Raw genomic sequence first — 16,687 nt, 5'->3', positions numbered from 1 at the left:
GCCTTTTCAGCAGGTCTGATTGTTGGGGAAAAATTCCAAATAATAGTGGTGTGCCTTTGGCTGAAATGTTGAATGTAATCAAAGTAGAGAGAGAATATAATGGAAATCATCTGCTATAACATAGGCAGGTGGAGAGGTGGGATGGGGGTGTACTGGGGTTCTTGGTGGTGGAAAATGTGCACTGGTGAAGAGATGAGTGCTTGATCATTGTGTGACCAAGATTTAAACTTGAAAGCTTTGTAACTGTTCTCACAGTGATTCAAAAAAATTTTTAAAAGTAGGCTAACAGAGTCTACTTTTCATACAAAATAAAATTCTTATTATCAGATATTTTATTTATCATCATACAAGTACATTTAAAGTAAGGCTTCTTAAACTTCTTCCATTCACAACACTTTTTTGCCCAAGAAATTTCTATGTGACCACAGGTATATACAGAAATAAAAGTCTGAGGAGAAAAATGACAGATGAAATACAAACAAAGCCATAAGCTGCCTATTGTAGGGTCCAGGGCCTTGCACACTCTCACCCGGGTTTGATCTCCGGCATCCCATATGATCCCCTGAGCTTGCCTGGAGGGGCTGCTGAGAGCAGAGGCAGGAGTCAGCCCTGAGCAGCCCTGGGTGTGGCCCCAAAACAAAACAAAACAAAAACCCTGTCTAATGTATTAAAAAGACAATTGCCAATTTTTAAAAGACAGTAACTTAGAATTCATGGGAACCAATGTGCTGAGCAGGAAAACTGATCACTTAGATAAATTAGGGAAAATAGTTGTCACAGGGAAACACTCAACTGGCAATGTAAATGAAATAACGTGTTATTTATTTTTTTAATAGCTCATATTTAGACAACAATCAAGTAAAGAAATAACTGATCCTTTAAATTTGTATTTATATATGCAAACCATACATCAGAATATCTTTCCTTTAGGAAAAGCTCAAACAACTTTTATACGACTAAAAAGGCAGAATACGACATGTACAATGATGCCACAGAAATATTCCATGACAGTAAAAGCAAAATAGATCACCATACCACTCAGTTCATGCCATTTTTTCAATATATCTGTCATCAGATACCCATTCATCTCATGCGATACCAGTTTAAAACTTAACTTTCTAAGTGGATGGGCATGAAAAGTTTCATGCTGAGTGAAATGAGTCAGAAAGAGAGAGACAGACATAGAAAGATTGCACTCATCTATGGTATATAGAATAACAGAGTGGGAGACTAACACCCAAGAACTGTAGAAATAAGTACCAGGAGGTTGACTCCATGGCTTCGAGGCTGGCCTCACGTTCCGGGGAAAGGTCAACTCAGAGAAGCGATCACCAACTACATTGTAGTTGAAGGCCATGTGGGGGAAGGGAGTTGCGGGCTGAATGAGGGCTAGAGACTGAGCACAGTGGCCACTCAACACCTTTATTGCAAACCACAACAGCTAATTAGAGAGAGAGAACAGAAGGGAATGCCTTGCCACAGTGGCAGGGTGGGGTGGGGGGGAGATGGGATTGGGGAGGGTGGGAGGGACACTGGGTTTACGGGTGGTGGAGAATGGGCACTGGTGAAGGGATGGGTTCCCGAACTTTGTATGAGGGAAGTATAAGCACAAAAGTGTATAAATCTGTAACTGTACCCTCACGGTGATTCTCTAATTAAAAATAAAAAAAAAATAAAATAAAATACTTCAAAAAAAATGTTAATTACAATTCAAGTAAAATAAAAGAGATTTGGTTCTGGAAAAAAAAAAACTTAACTTTCAAAAGAAGAATTACAAAATGCAAGTCAACACACATTCACATGTTTCAACCAAAACTTGATGTGTTTTACTAAAGTTTCTTACACATATCATATATGCATCAGCTCATAGTTTTGTTAATACTGTACCTGGTTATTTCTTCTTTAAGCTTAGATGGATCTTCAGCATAAAATTTAATACCAAAGTACAAAGTATATGGAGGTCCAGCTAAAACAAAAATCAAATTTCATATTACAAATTAGTCAAAATAACAGTGCATATAATTAATACATTACTCTCATTGAACATTTGAAAATCATCTAACATATAAGAAATTAATATCCAAATATGAGGAATTCATACAACAATAAATATTCAAGTCATTGAAAAGTGGTAAGGATCTAAACGAACATTTTCTATGGTCTAAAGAAGACCATTAATGTCCAACAGGCACAAGAAAAAATATACAACATCACTATTAGGGAAATGCAAATCAAAATCACAATGAGATACCATGGTACTGTTGTATAAATGTCTATGAACAAAAGGTAAAAGAGAACATATCAAGTATATAGAGGAAAGGGCACAGTTGGTGGGGATGTAATTTGGAACCTCCATTATAGGAAATAGCATGGAGTTTCATTAAAAAATTGATAATAGAACTACCCTATGAATCAGCAACCCTATTATTAGATATTTATCCAAAAGATATGGAGTCAGAATTTCAAAGAGATATGGCATGTCCATGTTCACTGCAGCATTATCCATAAAACCAAGATGAGAAACACCCTATATGTTCATTGACAGATGAGCGAATAAAGAAAATATGATATACATACACAAAAGAATATTATTCAGGCATAAAAAAGAAAAAGGTACTACTATTCACAACATGATAATCTAGAAGGTATTATATAATGGCTGAAATGTTCAGGTATAAGAAAGACAATACTACCCTTATGACTGAATTCCTTTACATGTGAAATTAAAATCAGCACATTCACCGACCATAGTGGCAGCTGTCAGAGGTTAGCGTAAGAGGAAATATATGCTGCTCAGAAGGCACAAAGTTTTACTTCAGCAAATGAATGACCGCGCGCGCGGCCCCAGACCCCATCTCCAGCCAGCGTCCAGCACCTCCCCGCCGCTGAGCCTGCACCTCCTGCTTCCTCACCCAGGTGCGCCTCTTCCCCTCACTGAGCCTCACTTGTATGGGTTTTGCATGTTCTTCCTAACACTTTCCCACACCCTGGGCCATCAGTCCCCCTCTCTGAATCCAGTCCCCTGGTCCTGTCCAGCAGGCGACCCCCAGCACATCTGCACTGACCTTGAAGCTGCCCTGACCTTGATCACTCAAAGAGCTGGGATGCACGACTGGCATGCAGGTGGCCCGGGTATAGCACAGGAAAGCACAGTATCCTGAGCCCTCATTAATTATCAGATTTCATACATCAAATTTTTGATAAGGCAACACTTATTAGGGATGAGAACACTACTGAATTAAAGATTACAGATACTTAAATCTTTTATAAGATGTAATAATAAGACTGCAGATATGCTTGGAACACTTTGATAATGCAGCTTAAAAATAATGTGTATTTTCTTCATCACCTGGGCAGAAATATCCATTTTTTTCTTATAAAATGCTTGTGAATTTACATTAAAATAATCATTACTGAAAGTTTTCTGATTTGGCATTTTTACAGCATTTAATTCAAATAGACAAGATAATTACTATTTACCATTATATCTGAAAAGCAGATTTCTATGTCATGTGAGATGAGGACTTTTGGGGTTTTTTTCTGCTTTTTGGGTCACACCTGGCGATGCACAGGGGTTATTCCTGGCTCTGCACTCAGGAATTACTCCTGGCGGTGCTTAGGGACCATATGGGATGCTGAGAATCGAACCCGGGTCAGCCGCGTGCAAGGCAAATGCCCTACCCGCTGTGCTATTGCTCCAGCCCCGAGAGATGAGGACTTTTAAAACTGAAATTCCTACAATTTATCAGTAAACACCTCATGGAAATGATTAGACTTTCTGTCTAAACAGAGGCAACCTCCTGCCTCAGTCAGACTCCCAGCAGGCAGCTTGCTTCTAAGGAAAAGTGTGACACTAGTCACAAACCCGAGTGCTTCTGCTCCTTGGTGTACCAGGAATTTGTGATTTATGATTCTGAAGAATAATCAGTACATTATTAGTGATATACTAACTCATGAGGGCTTCTCAGGAGCCTTCCTGAACTGGGATTCACTCTGCACAGGTCGAGCATGCTGACGGTGGTGTGTCTGTGACGTGGGTGTTGAATGTTCTTCTACCCCTGAGTCCAGTCTCTGTGTGGCCGGGAGGCAGCCCCCAGGAGCACACTGCACTGACCCTGAGGGAGTCCAGACCCAGGGGCTGGATGGACAGTCAAAGGGCCTAAGCCCAGCAATGCACAGTTCCTTGGCCTCTTGGAGAGTGACCCCTGAAGACAGAGTTTAGAGGAGCCCGCACACACCGTTGGGTGTGGCACCAAAACTAAACATAAAAACATTAGATTTAGCCGAGTGGAAAGGCAAACTACAGTCCTGAACGGGCCAGTCAGACTCCTTCTCCTTAGATCTTGGAATTGGCATGAAGAGGTATCCAGTCAGCTTCCGAGAGTAACTGGAGTTGTAAGCATTTATACATAAAAAACTTGGATTAAGAAAGTTAAGGTTAGGGATTATAATCTTAGTAGGAGTCACCTATAAACTCAGTGCTGATAAAATCAGAAGCAATCTCCTGAAAATTCAGAATAGCTATCCTTCTGAAGCCACAGAAATATTCTGGATCACTGCAGCACTTTTAAATTACTAATTCAGCAAATTAGTATGAATGGCAAAACCAGGCCTCACCTCAAGAAATCTAATTTTTTTCCCAGTGATTCAAGCTCTTTAAAGTTGCAGGTGTCCACCCTTTTCCAGATCAGTGACTGGATTTTTTCAATTCAAGTGAAAGTTTAGATACAATATAGAGAAACCACATACAAATGTTAAGAGAAACCATACCAAGAAAAATGGAATTTTCTTGAAATTTTCTTACTAAGATCCTCTTCAGTCTTTTCCAACACAAATTTAACTGGCAATTGACAAACATCCATTCCACATCCTACTGCTCCAGTAGTAGGTTAATACCTATTCCTGTGGCACTGATTTTGCTGTATACAACTAATCACGGACATGGTAGCATTTAAAAAGTATCCTTAACAAAGTTAAAGTTAAATACCTACTGTTGATCAGTTCTTTATGTTCAGCAAGGGATTTTGCAGGATCCAGCCAATACTGTGTGGAGAAGAAAAGAATAATTATAGAAATTAGATGTATTAATTGTCTTCTCTTCAAGAGCATTTGCAAAGTATAATCTTAACATATATCCAAATAGTAAGTAAAGCATTTAATTTAAAGATACTGAAACATTCTTAAGACATTTCCATCACTAGACTGACTAAAAGAAAAGAAAAATGACACTGTTCAGAGAGAGGAGGAGGAAAGAAGCAATAGTTGCTAGGTTTGGGGTTGAATTCTAATACTGATTATGAGGACAATTATGTCAAGATGCTTTAAAACAAGATTCTGATCAACTTGCAAATATAACAATGACCAAAAAGAATGTTCCCCAAATCCTTTTCCAAAATTCCTCTCACAACCCCCCAACAGCCATGCAGCCCCTTATAAAATTCTTGCTTTTTTCACCTCTGGTTCTTTTACAGGTATGGCTGTTAATATATCCTCATTTATTAGCACAGAAGAGGGGCTTAGCCCTGAGACACATAGGAGAGGGACTCAGTCCTGAGACCAAGAGTCAGAGTTCCAGAACAGATCCAACCAAATTCCATCTGGCTCCCTCCCTCCCCTCATCTCCATGCAATTGGTACCAAGGAAGCTCGGCATCACTGAACTTTCCTCACGGGTTACAGAGAAAATGTTAAAAGTCGTTACATGCTAAGTCTTCAGAGTACCTCTGGCTCTGAGTAAGCCACATAGGTGAGATGACTATGATTAAGATGTGAGGGTAATTCTTAATAACTGCTTTTAGCCAACACATTGTTCCTGTTTATTCATATAAATTTTATTTTTTGAATTTATTTTTTTATTGAGTCACCGTGAGATACCGATACAAGCTTTCACGTTTGAGTTACAATCACACAATGATCAAACACCTATCCCTTCACCAGTGCACATTCCCTACCATCAATCTCCCCAGTATACCCCCCTTTCCCACCCTCCCACTGCCTCCATGGCAGGCAATTTCCCCCATACTCTCTCTCTCTCTCTCTCTCTCTCTCTCTCTCTCTCTCTCTCTCTCTCTCTCTCTCTCTCTCTCTCTCTTCTCTCTCTACTTTTGGGCATTATGGTTTCAATACAGATACTGAGAGGTTATCATGTTGGTCCTTTCTCTACTTTAAGAACACATCTCCCATTCCGAATGATCCTCCACCTATCATTGACTTAGTGATCCCTTCTCTATTCCAGTTGCCTTCCCCCTCCAACCTCCCCCCACCCCCACCTCATGAGGCAGGCTTCCAACTATGGAGCAAATAAGCATTTCTTACCAATGAGCCAATGGCTTCCAGGGTATTCCAGGCCAGTCAGAGGGGAAATCTCAGAAATGGATGGGGGGAGGCTGGCACAGCACAGACCAGAGGACCTACTTGTATAACAGGGTGCACAGGAGGAAACAGAGCTGGAAGGGGGATGCGCCTGCTCAAGAGAAACACCTTCTCTTTCCCTTTACAAGGACCATATGGAATGCTGGGAATTAAATCCAGTTGGCTGAGTGCAGGGCCAGCACCTTACACACTGGACATCACAAACTTAGAGGAGTAGACTAACACTCAGTATCTCAAAGTTCTGAAGCTTAGTCAGTTTCTTTGCTCCATATTTCCTAAGACTAAAATCAAGACACCAGCTTCTGGGGGCCTGGATGTTCTTTAGCAAGGACATTTACCCTGAGAGCACTTTCGGGAGGGAGCCTGCAGTTAGCCCATTCTGGAGCTCCAGTTTCCCTGAGAGAAAGACACTCACAGACTGGGCTTTATTTCAGATTTTGCACTACATTAACACAAGAAGAGTCGGCCAAGGAGTGAAGAAGTCTATGGTCTCACCTCTCTGTGATCTTATCTTGATGCCAGTGACACATGAATGTGTCAGTCTCATCTGACTTCATTATGCCATGAAAACAAACTTTAGAAAAAGATCCCTCAAGATTCTTGGTGGCGGAATATGAGCACTGGTGAAGGGATGGGTATTCGAGCATTGTATAACTGAGATTTAAACCTGAAAACTTTGTAACTTTGTAACTTTCCACAATAAAAAATTAAAAAAAAAAGAAAGAAAAAGATCCCTCAAATGAATGACATTTTTTCTTGCAGAATGTTTTTAATTCATTTTGTAAAAAAAAAAAAAAAAAAGCAAGGTAAAGAAAATAGAAAGGGATTTTCTTTTGGGGCGGGGAACAGCAAAACTGAGTTCAAGACCTCACATAGGCAAGCAAGTGTTCTCACTGACCCATACCCCAGTGCTCTCACTGACCCCTATCTCCAGGCTCAGGAAGAAAATTTTTAACTAATTCAATAGAAAAGATAGGCAAACTTATTACAAAATTTCGCACCATTGCTAATCTGTACAATTTTATAATAAATATCTTTCCTTGAGCTCTCCGCCGAGATGTGACCCCGACGGCCGCGCGTGTGCAGCCTCTCTGCAGCTGCATGAGCATGATTCCAGAGGCCAGCTAAACTACTTTTGGTACCGGCAGCTTCTTGCAGAAACGTCTCTAGACTGAACTAAGCCGAGGCCCCATGCCTGCCCAGGATGGGAAAGGTTTTTCTCTCTCGCCTTTTCCTTGTGTGTGTGTGTGTGGGGGGGGGGTTGGAGGGTGTGGTGACCGCCAGTTTATGAGGACCACTAATGAGAGGTACAAGCTTGCAATGATCCAATTTCTGCCAGAAATTTCCCTGGGCTTAGTTACTAAAATACAGAAATCCAAAACCGTGTGGCCACGACCTCATATCTCTTCATTCTCAGCAATGGAAAACAAATTATCAAATGCTTCCTTTCAGTAGGTTTGATTCTAGGGGGGAAACTCCAAACAATAATAGTGAGTTTTTTGTTGAAATATTGAATGTAACCAAAGTAAAGAGAAAGTAAAGTGAAAATTATCAGTCACACAGGTGGGGGTGGAGGGGATGGGGGACTGGGGGGTGGGAGGTATACCGGGGTTTTTTGGTGGTAGAATATGTGGACTGGTGAAGGGATGGTTGTTTGAGCGTTGTAAAACTGAGACTTAAGCCTGAAAGCTTTGTAATTTTCCACATGGTGATTCAATAAAATATATATATATATAAAATCTCTTTCCTTGAAAGCAGCCCATTATTTTAGATAAACAGTCTAGTGAAGGTTCTGAGATGAGTTAGGAATTACAATTTCACAGCAGGAAGAGAGTGAAGACCCAGGCCCTCTCCTCAGGCCACTCTCCCCTTCTGCCAAGTTACAACTCTGTTTGTATATCCTCAGAGCTGGCTTAGACACCATCACAGCAAAGGTCCTGAGGTTGCCTCCAGGCTTCCAACAGCCACTTCCGATGAGGGGAGACCTGGCGATTGCAACCTCGAGCCCATCACAGGATCACAGACCCACAGTCCTTCCCTGCTCTGGCCCTGTCCGTGGTGCAGGATCTGGCAGTTAGGAGGCCCTTTCTAAAAAAAATTTTTTTATTAGTCTCACAATGGAGATGATACTGGTGCCTGCCCAAGCAAATCGATGAGCAGCGGGATGACAGTGACAGTGGTTAGTGAATCCTGTGAGGTACAGTTACAGACTTACAACCTTTTGTACTTGCATTTCAGTCATACAATGATCAAGTACCCATCCCTCCACCACCAATGGTCCCAGTGTCCTTCCCACTACCCCCACCCTGTCCCCTCCACCTCATCCTGCCTCTGTGGCAGGGCATTCCCTTCTGCTCTCTCTCTCTCTCCTTTTGGGTGTTGTGGTTTGAAATAGAGGTATTAAGTGGCCATCATGTTCAGTCTAAAGTCTACCTTCAGCCTGCATTTCCCATCCCAAGCAGGCCCTCCCAGCACCCTTTACTTGGTGGCCCATTCTTTACTCTCATCAATCTTAGTGACAAAATTCATGTCATCCAGGGAGAAATGGTAGATGATATGAATTCCTCCTTACTCTCTGGCACTCTTTTGGCTAAATGCCCTGGGCAACTTTCATCTACTCTGATTGGCAATCTCTCAATTTAATCAGTTTTCTAGGTAGCAGTCTCAGGATTGAATTTTAAAACTCTAACATTGTCCAGAAAGTTCACTATCCTCAACTTCACAACAGGTACATATGAAAATTCAGGGCCCATCCTTTAATTAGAAAAACTCTGGGGCTGGAGCAATAGCACAACTGGTAGGGCATTTGCCTTGCACGCAGCCGACCCGGGTTCGATTCCCAGCATCCCATATGGTCCCCTGAGCACCGCCAGGGGTGATTCCTGAGTGCAGAGCCAGGAGTAACCCCTGTGCACCGCTAGGTGTGACCCAAAAAGCAAAAAAAAATAAATAAATAAAAAAGAAAGAAAAAGAAAAACTCCTTAATTTTTTTTAACTGAGTGAGGAAGGACTGCGTGAAATAATGAAAGTTTTGCCTCATTGTATTTCATACTTGGTATGATGCTGATTCCCCTTTGGAAAAAGTAAGAATATTACAACAATATTGTGAATTCAAAAGTATGGGCACTCCACGCTTGCATCTGGTGTTGAGAACCGCCTTCCTAGATCAGCAAATGGCACGGACAAACGAGGGAAGAGAGGAACAGGGCCCCAGGCTGGTTGGTACTTGGTAACCCTTTACTTCTCTCTTACAGTGTAGTTACATAGACATTGAAAGGGTGGGGTTACACATGGCGGGGGTGGGGGGGTGGGGGGTGAACATTATCATAAGAATAAAGAGACATAAAGCCCCTCCTTCAGGGGAAGTTCTTGCAGGAGATTAACTCAGGGACAAAATCATATCTGGGGAATTCAGCACCCTAGATTGCAAGATCCACTCAACAGCTATTCTACCTAAGGGCATATTGCTTTATCCTTTCCTTAGCTAGTAATCCATTTATTTCTAGTCATTTTGTATGAATACAGTAAGAGACATATTAAGCTTAAAGTTTGGCTCTTCCTGGGGACATCTCATTATATATCTCAGACCAGGCCAGGTTAGTCTTTCCTAACCCCAGCAGTGTCCTCATTCAGTTGCTTCTTTTTGGGTCATGACAGAGTTTGTTCCATGACCATGCTCTTAACTTATTATACTTATTACAGCTTGCCCTGGGTTCATCAAGTTGTGACCCTCCTTTTGGGGGTGTTAGAAAGCAAGGACAACTGAGGCTTAAGTCAGGTAAATATGACAGATGCCCAGGAGTAAATATTTTTTGGAATCAATTAAATCCCATGTTACAAAGCAAAGCATGAAGTGTCTTCCTGTGTCTATACAAAAAGGACATTGCTAAACCATGCAAAAGGACATAAAGTAAGAGAAAAGCAATATAGGATTATTAGTGCCTGATGGAATTGTGTGTCATGTGGGAGCACTGCTGGTGGAAGTAGCTCAATAAACCTAAGCTCCCCACGGGAGGAGCAAGGACAAACCAATGTTATCCCACACAATATAAAGTAATGTTTTCTGTAAAGTTTTTCCAGAAGGGCTTTAAAATGACATAGTTTTTGCCAGTATAGCCAAATTACCTCAACTCTAAGGTACCATAAGAAGAACTGACACATAAATGTGAAAGGGCCACAAAGATCCAAAGAATCATGCTAGTTACTCCTGAGGAGCTCCAAGACTGGCATGATTGGCACAAAGGTATGTCAGCACTGAGCCAGCAGCCACACGTAGTACCCCAACACCCCTGTAGACACACCTCAGGTTATCTAAGCAATATAAACAGGACTTAAGTTTTAATTTGCCCCTTAGCTAGAATCACAGAAGCCTTCAGGTCTCAGACAAAAATACTACAACTGAGTTAACTGACAGAATGACAAAGACAAGATCCTGGATCACTGAGAGATATAAGGAAAAGGGAGGGAAGATAAGACCATAAAGGCTCCTTGTTAACAAAAGTACATTCCAGTGAATCACTTTGGGTCATCCAGCTGCTCAGGAAGTCACTAGCCCCAGGCACCAGTCCTTAGTTCTCAGAAACCATCAACTAAGAGTTACAGAAACAAGTGCTGGACACTTGCAGGTTCTATCCCCAACACCACATATGGTTCATCCAGCATCACCAGGAGTGATCACTGAGTATAGTGAAGAGTCCTGAGCACTGTCAGGCTTGACCTAACCCTCCTCCAGTCCCCCAAAATGTTAAAACAACAATAGAAATAACTAATATTTGTTTGAGCATTGCCCAGTGATAGACACTAAGACTTGACTAGCATTTATCCCCATGCAAGTCTCTGAAAAGCTTTCAGAGGTGGCCCTTTGTAGTATACTGTTGGTTTGCCCTCCCTCCCTGACCACTGGGAGCTTGTGTTTGTTGACTGCCCCCCCAATCTGTCAATGACCTTTGCCTTCTGATAGATTCTGACTTGTAAATATTGTCTTTCTCTTCTCCTTACTGTCTTTTGCATAGTAAGTTATTTCAGAGTAATTGCTTTTTTGTACGAATACAGGAAGACAGTTAAAAAGACAAGCCTGTGGCTTGGGAGTTGATTGACTCCAGATAATATACCTCCTGGACATTTGCTCTCTCAACTTAAGCTTCAGTTTCCCTTACTTCCTAGATTCCCCAAAGTAGGGTCCCAAAGAGGGACTGAATGGACCCAGGGCAAGCAGTGAATCAAAATGGGCCTGGCCAAAATGGTATAATGTTTAACTGTAAGTTAAGAGCTTGGTCATGGACAAATTATATCATGATCCAAAAAGTAATAACTAGATTTGAACGTTGCTAGGGTTAGGATTGATTGATCCGGCCTGAGCATTGTAGTCTGAGTCTATGGTGAAATGTCCCCAGAAGAGTCACCCTACAAGCCTTAACATGTCTATTACCATGCCTATACATAATGATAAGTATTAGGAAGGAGAATCAAAGATGTTAATCAAGTTGCAGGTCTAAGGAGAGGAGAAATACACCTTAAGTGTGTGTTGCCCTTGTGGGAAGTCTAGAAAAACATTTTGATGGCACTTCCCATGGGGAGGCATGGCTGGGGAGCCATGGGGAGAGAAGAAAAAGAGTAGCTGCGAGGAGGAGAAGGAAGGTTGCTGTGGGGGTAGAGAGAGAAAGGAGAGACAGACAGACGGTTACAGAGAGACAGAAACAGAAGAGGACAGGAGATTGCTAGAGATGCCAAGTTAGAGAGAAGGCTGAGAGCTGAGAGTAAGAGTGGCTGGGGAGATTGGAGAGGAGTCACAAAGAGAGTTGTAGAATAATTTAGAGAGAGGGTTGGAGAGAACTGGGAGAAGCGAGAGATTGAATAAACGGCACTAATCAGCAACCAGCTTGGCCCTCATTCTTCCTTCATTCGTCCAAGGCAACAGCTGTCCCAGGTGGAGAAGTGGATTGAGAGCACCGAACAAGGGTGGCGAGAGAGAGCCACCCAGAGAGCTCTCGAACATCTGTTCACATGTAATCCCCAAGCAAATGTATTTACATAGCTCCACATGAGTGAGGGGCTTACACAGCCCCTAATGTCAGCTGACAGTATATCATGGCCTCACTTGAGTTCCTATCAGAAACCCAAAGCAAACGTTGGTACCCCCAGATTCTGCCCCACTTTGTTGTTCAGACACACCTTCCCACCACATTTGACTACATTAGGACTGGTCTTCTCTCAACTTTTATGGAAAAGAGCACATCCCAGCTTACCTGTTCAGATAAATGGTTCTGACAAATTTTTGCTCTATTTCTGGCACCACCAAAATCTCCCTTTTTTTCATAATCACTCCTGATAGAGTATGTGCCTTATTCTCCCATATTAAAAAAAGAAGAAAAAAAAAAGAAAAACTGGTGCTGGAGATATGGTTTAAAGGGCCAGAGCTTATGCTTTGCATGTGGAGCCCCAGGTTGACTCCAACACTGCACTATCCTTAAGCACCCCTCTATGGGGTCCAAAACAACAACAATGTAAGTCTACAATAACAAAAATGCCACCTGTCCATCACTTCTGCACCTGGAACTCAAAAGGGGGCATATTACACTCTATCTCCTCTCATCCTCTCCTGAACTCATCATCATCATCATCATCATCATCATCATCATCATCATCATCATCATCATCATCATCATCATCATCCCGTTATCGTCGAATTTCTCAAGTGGTCTCAGTAACCTCTCCATTCGTCCTAGTCCTGAGATTTTAGAAGCTTCTTTTTACATGTCCTTTCCAATGGTGCACATTGGAGGCTCTTTCAGGATCAGGGGAATGAGACCCATCATTGTTATTATTATTCGCATCTGAATACAACCCAGGAAGTTTGCAAGGTTCTCCCATGTGGGCAGAAAACTGTTGGTAGCTTGCCAAGTTCTCCCAGAGGGAACTAGGCTATAAGAAGCTTCTGGGAGCTTGGTTTTATAGTCTCTGGATGTTGGCCTGGGTGTGACTGCCTAGCTACTGAAAAATGGGGGATCTGGGCGAAAGAGGCTCAGTCCTGATCCGAGCAGGCTTGGAGATCTCAGCCCCGGGCCCCACACACCTGGGTTCCCCTGCTGGTTCCTTCATGCTTGAGGCTCATCCAAACATGAGGAGAGGGGCTTTGAGCACTGCTGTGGCTGGGCTCTGGAGGTCTTTGGTTGCGGGGGCTCTGCTTGGGGTGAGGAGGGAAACTGAAACCCAACCCCTCCAAGGGGCCCCGGTGAAGACAGCCAGACTCAGAGGCAAGAGACTCTGCCTGAACTCAGGAGTTTTAAAGTTTTTTTTATTTGAGGCATTATGATTTCCAGCACTAATACCAGTGCTTTAGGCCTACAGTGTTCCAGCACCCACCCATTGGCACAGAGCTGATAGCCTGTCACCACTGTCTCTGGGTTTCATCTTATCCCTCCTGCCCCCACCCTCATGTCTCTCACCACCTTAGCAAGCTCCAGCTACAGGCAGAATATCAGAGTTAATTTTCATTGGTTATTGTCAATTCCCTTTTTGTTTCTCTATATACCACATATGAGCAAGATCATTTGGTATTTGTATATCTTCTCCTGACTCACTCTACTCAGCATGATGCCTTCTACTCTGTCCAAGTTTCAGCACACTCAAGACTCAAGATTTCACCTTTTCTCATACATGAGGAGCAGTCCACTGAACATATACGTGACATGTTAAGCATCCACCTATCATTAAACATTTGGGTTGCTTGTATTTCCTACTCCATAAATACTGCTGTAATGAACACAAATGTGCATGTATACCTTTCTAAATTAATGTTTTTGTACTTTTGAGAGAGATGGCAAGATGAATAATGGTTAATATAAAATTTCTATTTTTAATTTTTCTAAAATTATTCATACAGTTTTTACACAGAGGCCGAGCCAGAGGTCAGTTCCACCAATAGTGACTGAGGGTTTCTTCTTTACCACATCCAAAACAGCACTGGCAATTTCTGGACCTTTGAAGTAGGCAGTCTCACAGATGTGAGACAATGTCTCCTGTCATTTTGATTCATGTTTCCCTGATAATCAGTGGTAATGAGCACTTTTCATGTACCTGATGGCCATCTGCATGCCTTGGAGGAAAGCACTGTTGAACCCTGTTTAGAACACATTCAAGTGCTGACTGCAATGCCAGTCATTTGGAATTGCCGTTTTCCTGTGATTTTAAGGATGCCACTCTCTGCAGCCTCTGCTCCAACCTCACCGGTCAGGCCCTATGAGTCACAGTCTCCTTTGCTGGGTGCTTAGAATCTCTCTTACTAGGAAAGGTTAAATTTACACTCTGCATCAAGTACCAGGGTTTCAAATGTTATCTTCATAGCACTGACAACTCCCCTTTGTGTAGACAAATGAAACCCACCATGAATCCAACCGTCTCCTGTGACCCTCTAGAATCCTGAAGGGAACTGATGCTCCTGCACCCCCAGAGAAGGCCCTGCAGCCCTGCCCCACCCACCACCTGCCCTCTTCAACACGGTTCAGCACTTTTCCCTTGGCTCCAGTCTCAATTTCTTTACTTCTATGAAAAGAAGTACATTTTCTAGGTACCATGCTCAAAATGGAAATACAAATCTGACAATCTCTCACTCTGCCTTGGGGCCCTGGGCTCCTTAGGATCTTCCCAAGGGTCTTCCTGCTGCCCTGGGGAGAGATCCTGGCACACATCATTGCTCATCTGATTCTTTCCTCCTTTTCTTCTTTTAGAGTTCAGGTAGTTAGGTTGTGAGTGTTTAAGTTTAAAGGCTTCATATGCAGAGTCGCTGTATACCCTGTCAAGGGGTGTGCACACCCACGTCCTCATGTCACTTCTGGGATGACCCCTACACAACCTTCACCCACTGTTTGCTGAGAGACAGTCATGGTTTTGGTACACACTGTTAACTCACTTTACCAAATTTACCACCAGCAGTGTGCCCCAGACTCTCCACTTTTGTATGTATGCTCTGCGCCACTCCAGTCCATTTTAGAGTTCCCCACCCTCTCCCCACAACTTGGTATTCTTGGGCCCCTGGTTTCTTAAACAACATCTTCTGCAGAAACTTGCATATGGTATCCTGCTTCAACCCCTGCAGTGAAAGAATCCTTTAGTCAGAAAGACCAGTTTATTCCTCTGCTTCCCTCCCCCAGTCATTCTTTCTCTTAGAGACAGGTCCATCGCCCTAGAGTTTGGGGATGTGGCAGCAGGAAGAGCCTCAAGGAAGTTCCTAAGGAGCCTCAGGGATCCCCAGAGATGAGAGAGTGAAAGCCTAAGAAAAACCCCTAGGAGCAGGAAAAAAGTCTTCAGGAGGAGAGATGCAGAGTTTACAATACTGCAACCTCTATGGAATCTAGGAAACAAAGGAGGACTCCAGAGGCCAGGATGGCCTTGCTAAGATTTCCAGTACCACTGAGAGTGCCAAACAGCTTCTTTTTTCTGCCTATTTAATGAAATGAAAGAGGAGACCAGATAAGCTTTTATAAAGAAAACAAACCTACTGTTAAATATAAAGAGGCCAAGGCTTCCACAGTGTGAAAATCACACTTTCTCTCCCTAGACTTATCAGAAGGCAAAGTGTTACAATGAAGAAGTAATTCTGGACAAAGAATCTGGTCAGAGAGCCATGTTTTTTTTTTGTTTCGTTTTGTTTTCTTTTTTAAGTGGGCTGTAGCAATAGCACAGCATAGGGTGTTCACCTTGCACGCGGCTGACCTGGGTTAGATTCCTCCACCCCTCTTGGAGAGACCAGCAAGCTACCAAGAGTATCTTGCCTGCACGGCAGAGCCTGGCAAGCTATCCATGGCGTATTCAACATGCCAAAAACAGTAACAAACAAGTCTCACAATGGAGACATTTACTGGTGCCCGCTCAAGCAAATTGATGAGCAACAGGATGACAGTGACAGTGACAGATTTTTTTAAGTGACTATAACTATAAAACCCTTCATTACTTCCTCAAAAAAGATTTGGGGAGTATTACCATTCTATCAATGTTAGTTCTCCCAATCCATGAGCAGTTTACAGATTCAATGTGATTGCTATAAGGAGAGCCATGAAAATCTTCAAAGAAGTGGATCAAACACTCCTGAAATTCATATAGAACAACAAACCCCCACGAATAGCAAAAGTAATTCTGGGGGAAAAGAAGATGGAAGGCATCACCTTCCCCAACCTCAAACTCTACTAGAAATCAGTAGAGTAAACAAACTCTACTGAAAATCAGTAATTAAAACAGCATGGTACTGGAACAAAGGCAGAGCAGTAGACCAATGGAACATGGTTGAATATCCTGACACACACCCTCAAATATATGATCCA

General features: G+C 42.5%; 1 protein-coding gene across 1 annotated transcript in view; it reads right to left on the bottom strand.

Annotated features, from left to right (window-relative positions):
• The window catches only part of EPB41L4A (erythrocyte membrane protein band 4.1 like 4A), a 296,687-nt gene that overhangs the window by 116,700 nt on the left and 163,300 nt on the right, over nucleotides 1-16,687 (bottom strand). The window contains exons 3-4 of the mRNA XM_055139615.1: nucleotides 4,992-5,043; nucleotides 1,888-1,966 (exon numbers count right to left, since the gene is read on the bottom strand). Of these exons, the coding sequence (XP_054995590.1) occupies nucleotides 1,888-1,966; nucleotides 4,992-5,043 (131 nt within the window). The remainder of the gene's footprint in view (nucleotides 1-1,887; nucleotides 1,967-4,991; nucleotides 5,044-16,687) is intronic.

The sequence above is a fragment of the Sorex araneus genome, chromosome 1 (genome assembly GCF_027595985.1).
Source record: "Sorex araneus isolate mSorAra2 chromosome 1, mSorAra2.pri, whole genome shotgun sequence".
NCBI classification, from domain to species: domain Eukaryota; kingdom Metazoa; phylum Chordata; class Mammalia; order Eulipotyphla; family Soricidae; genus Sorex; species Sorex araneus.
Note: the sequence above shows the minus strand (reverse complement) of the source record. Positions and strands in the feature narration are given on the sequence as shown.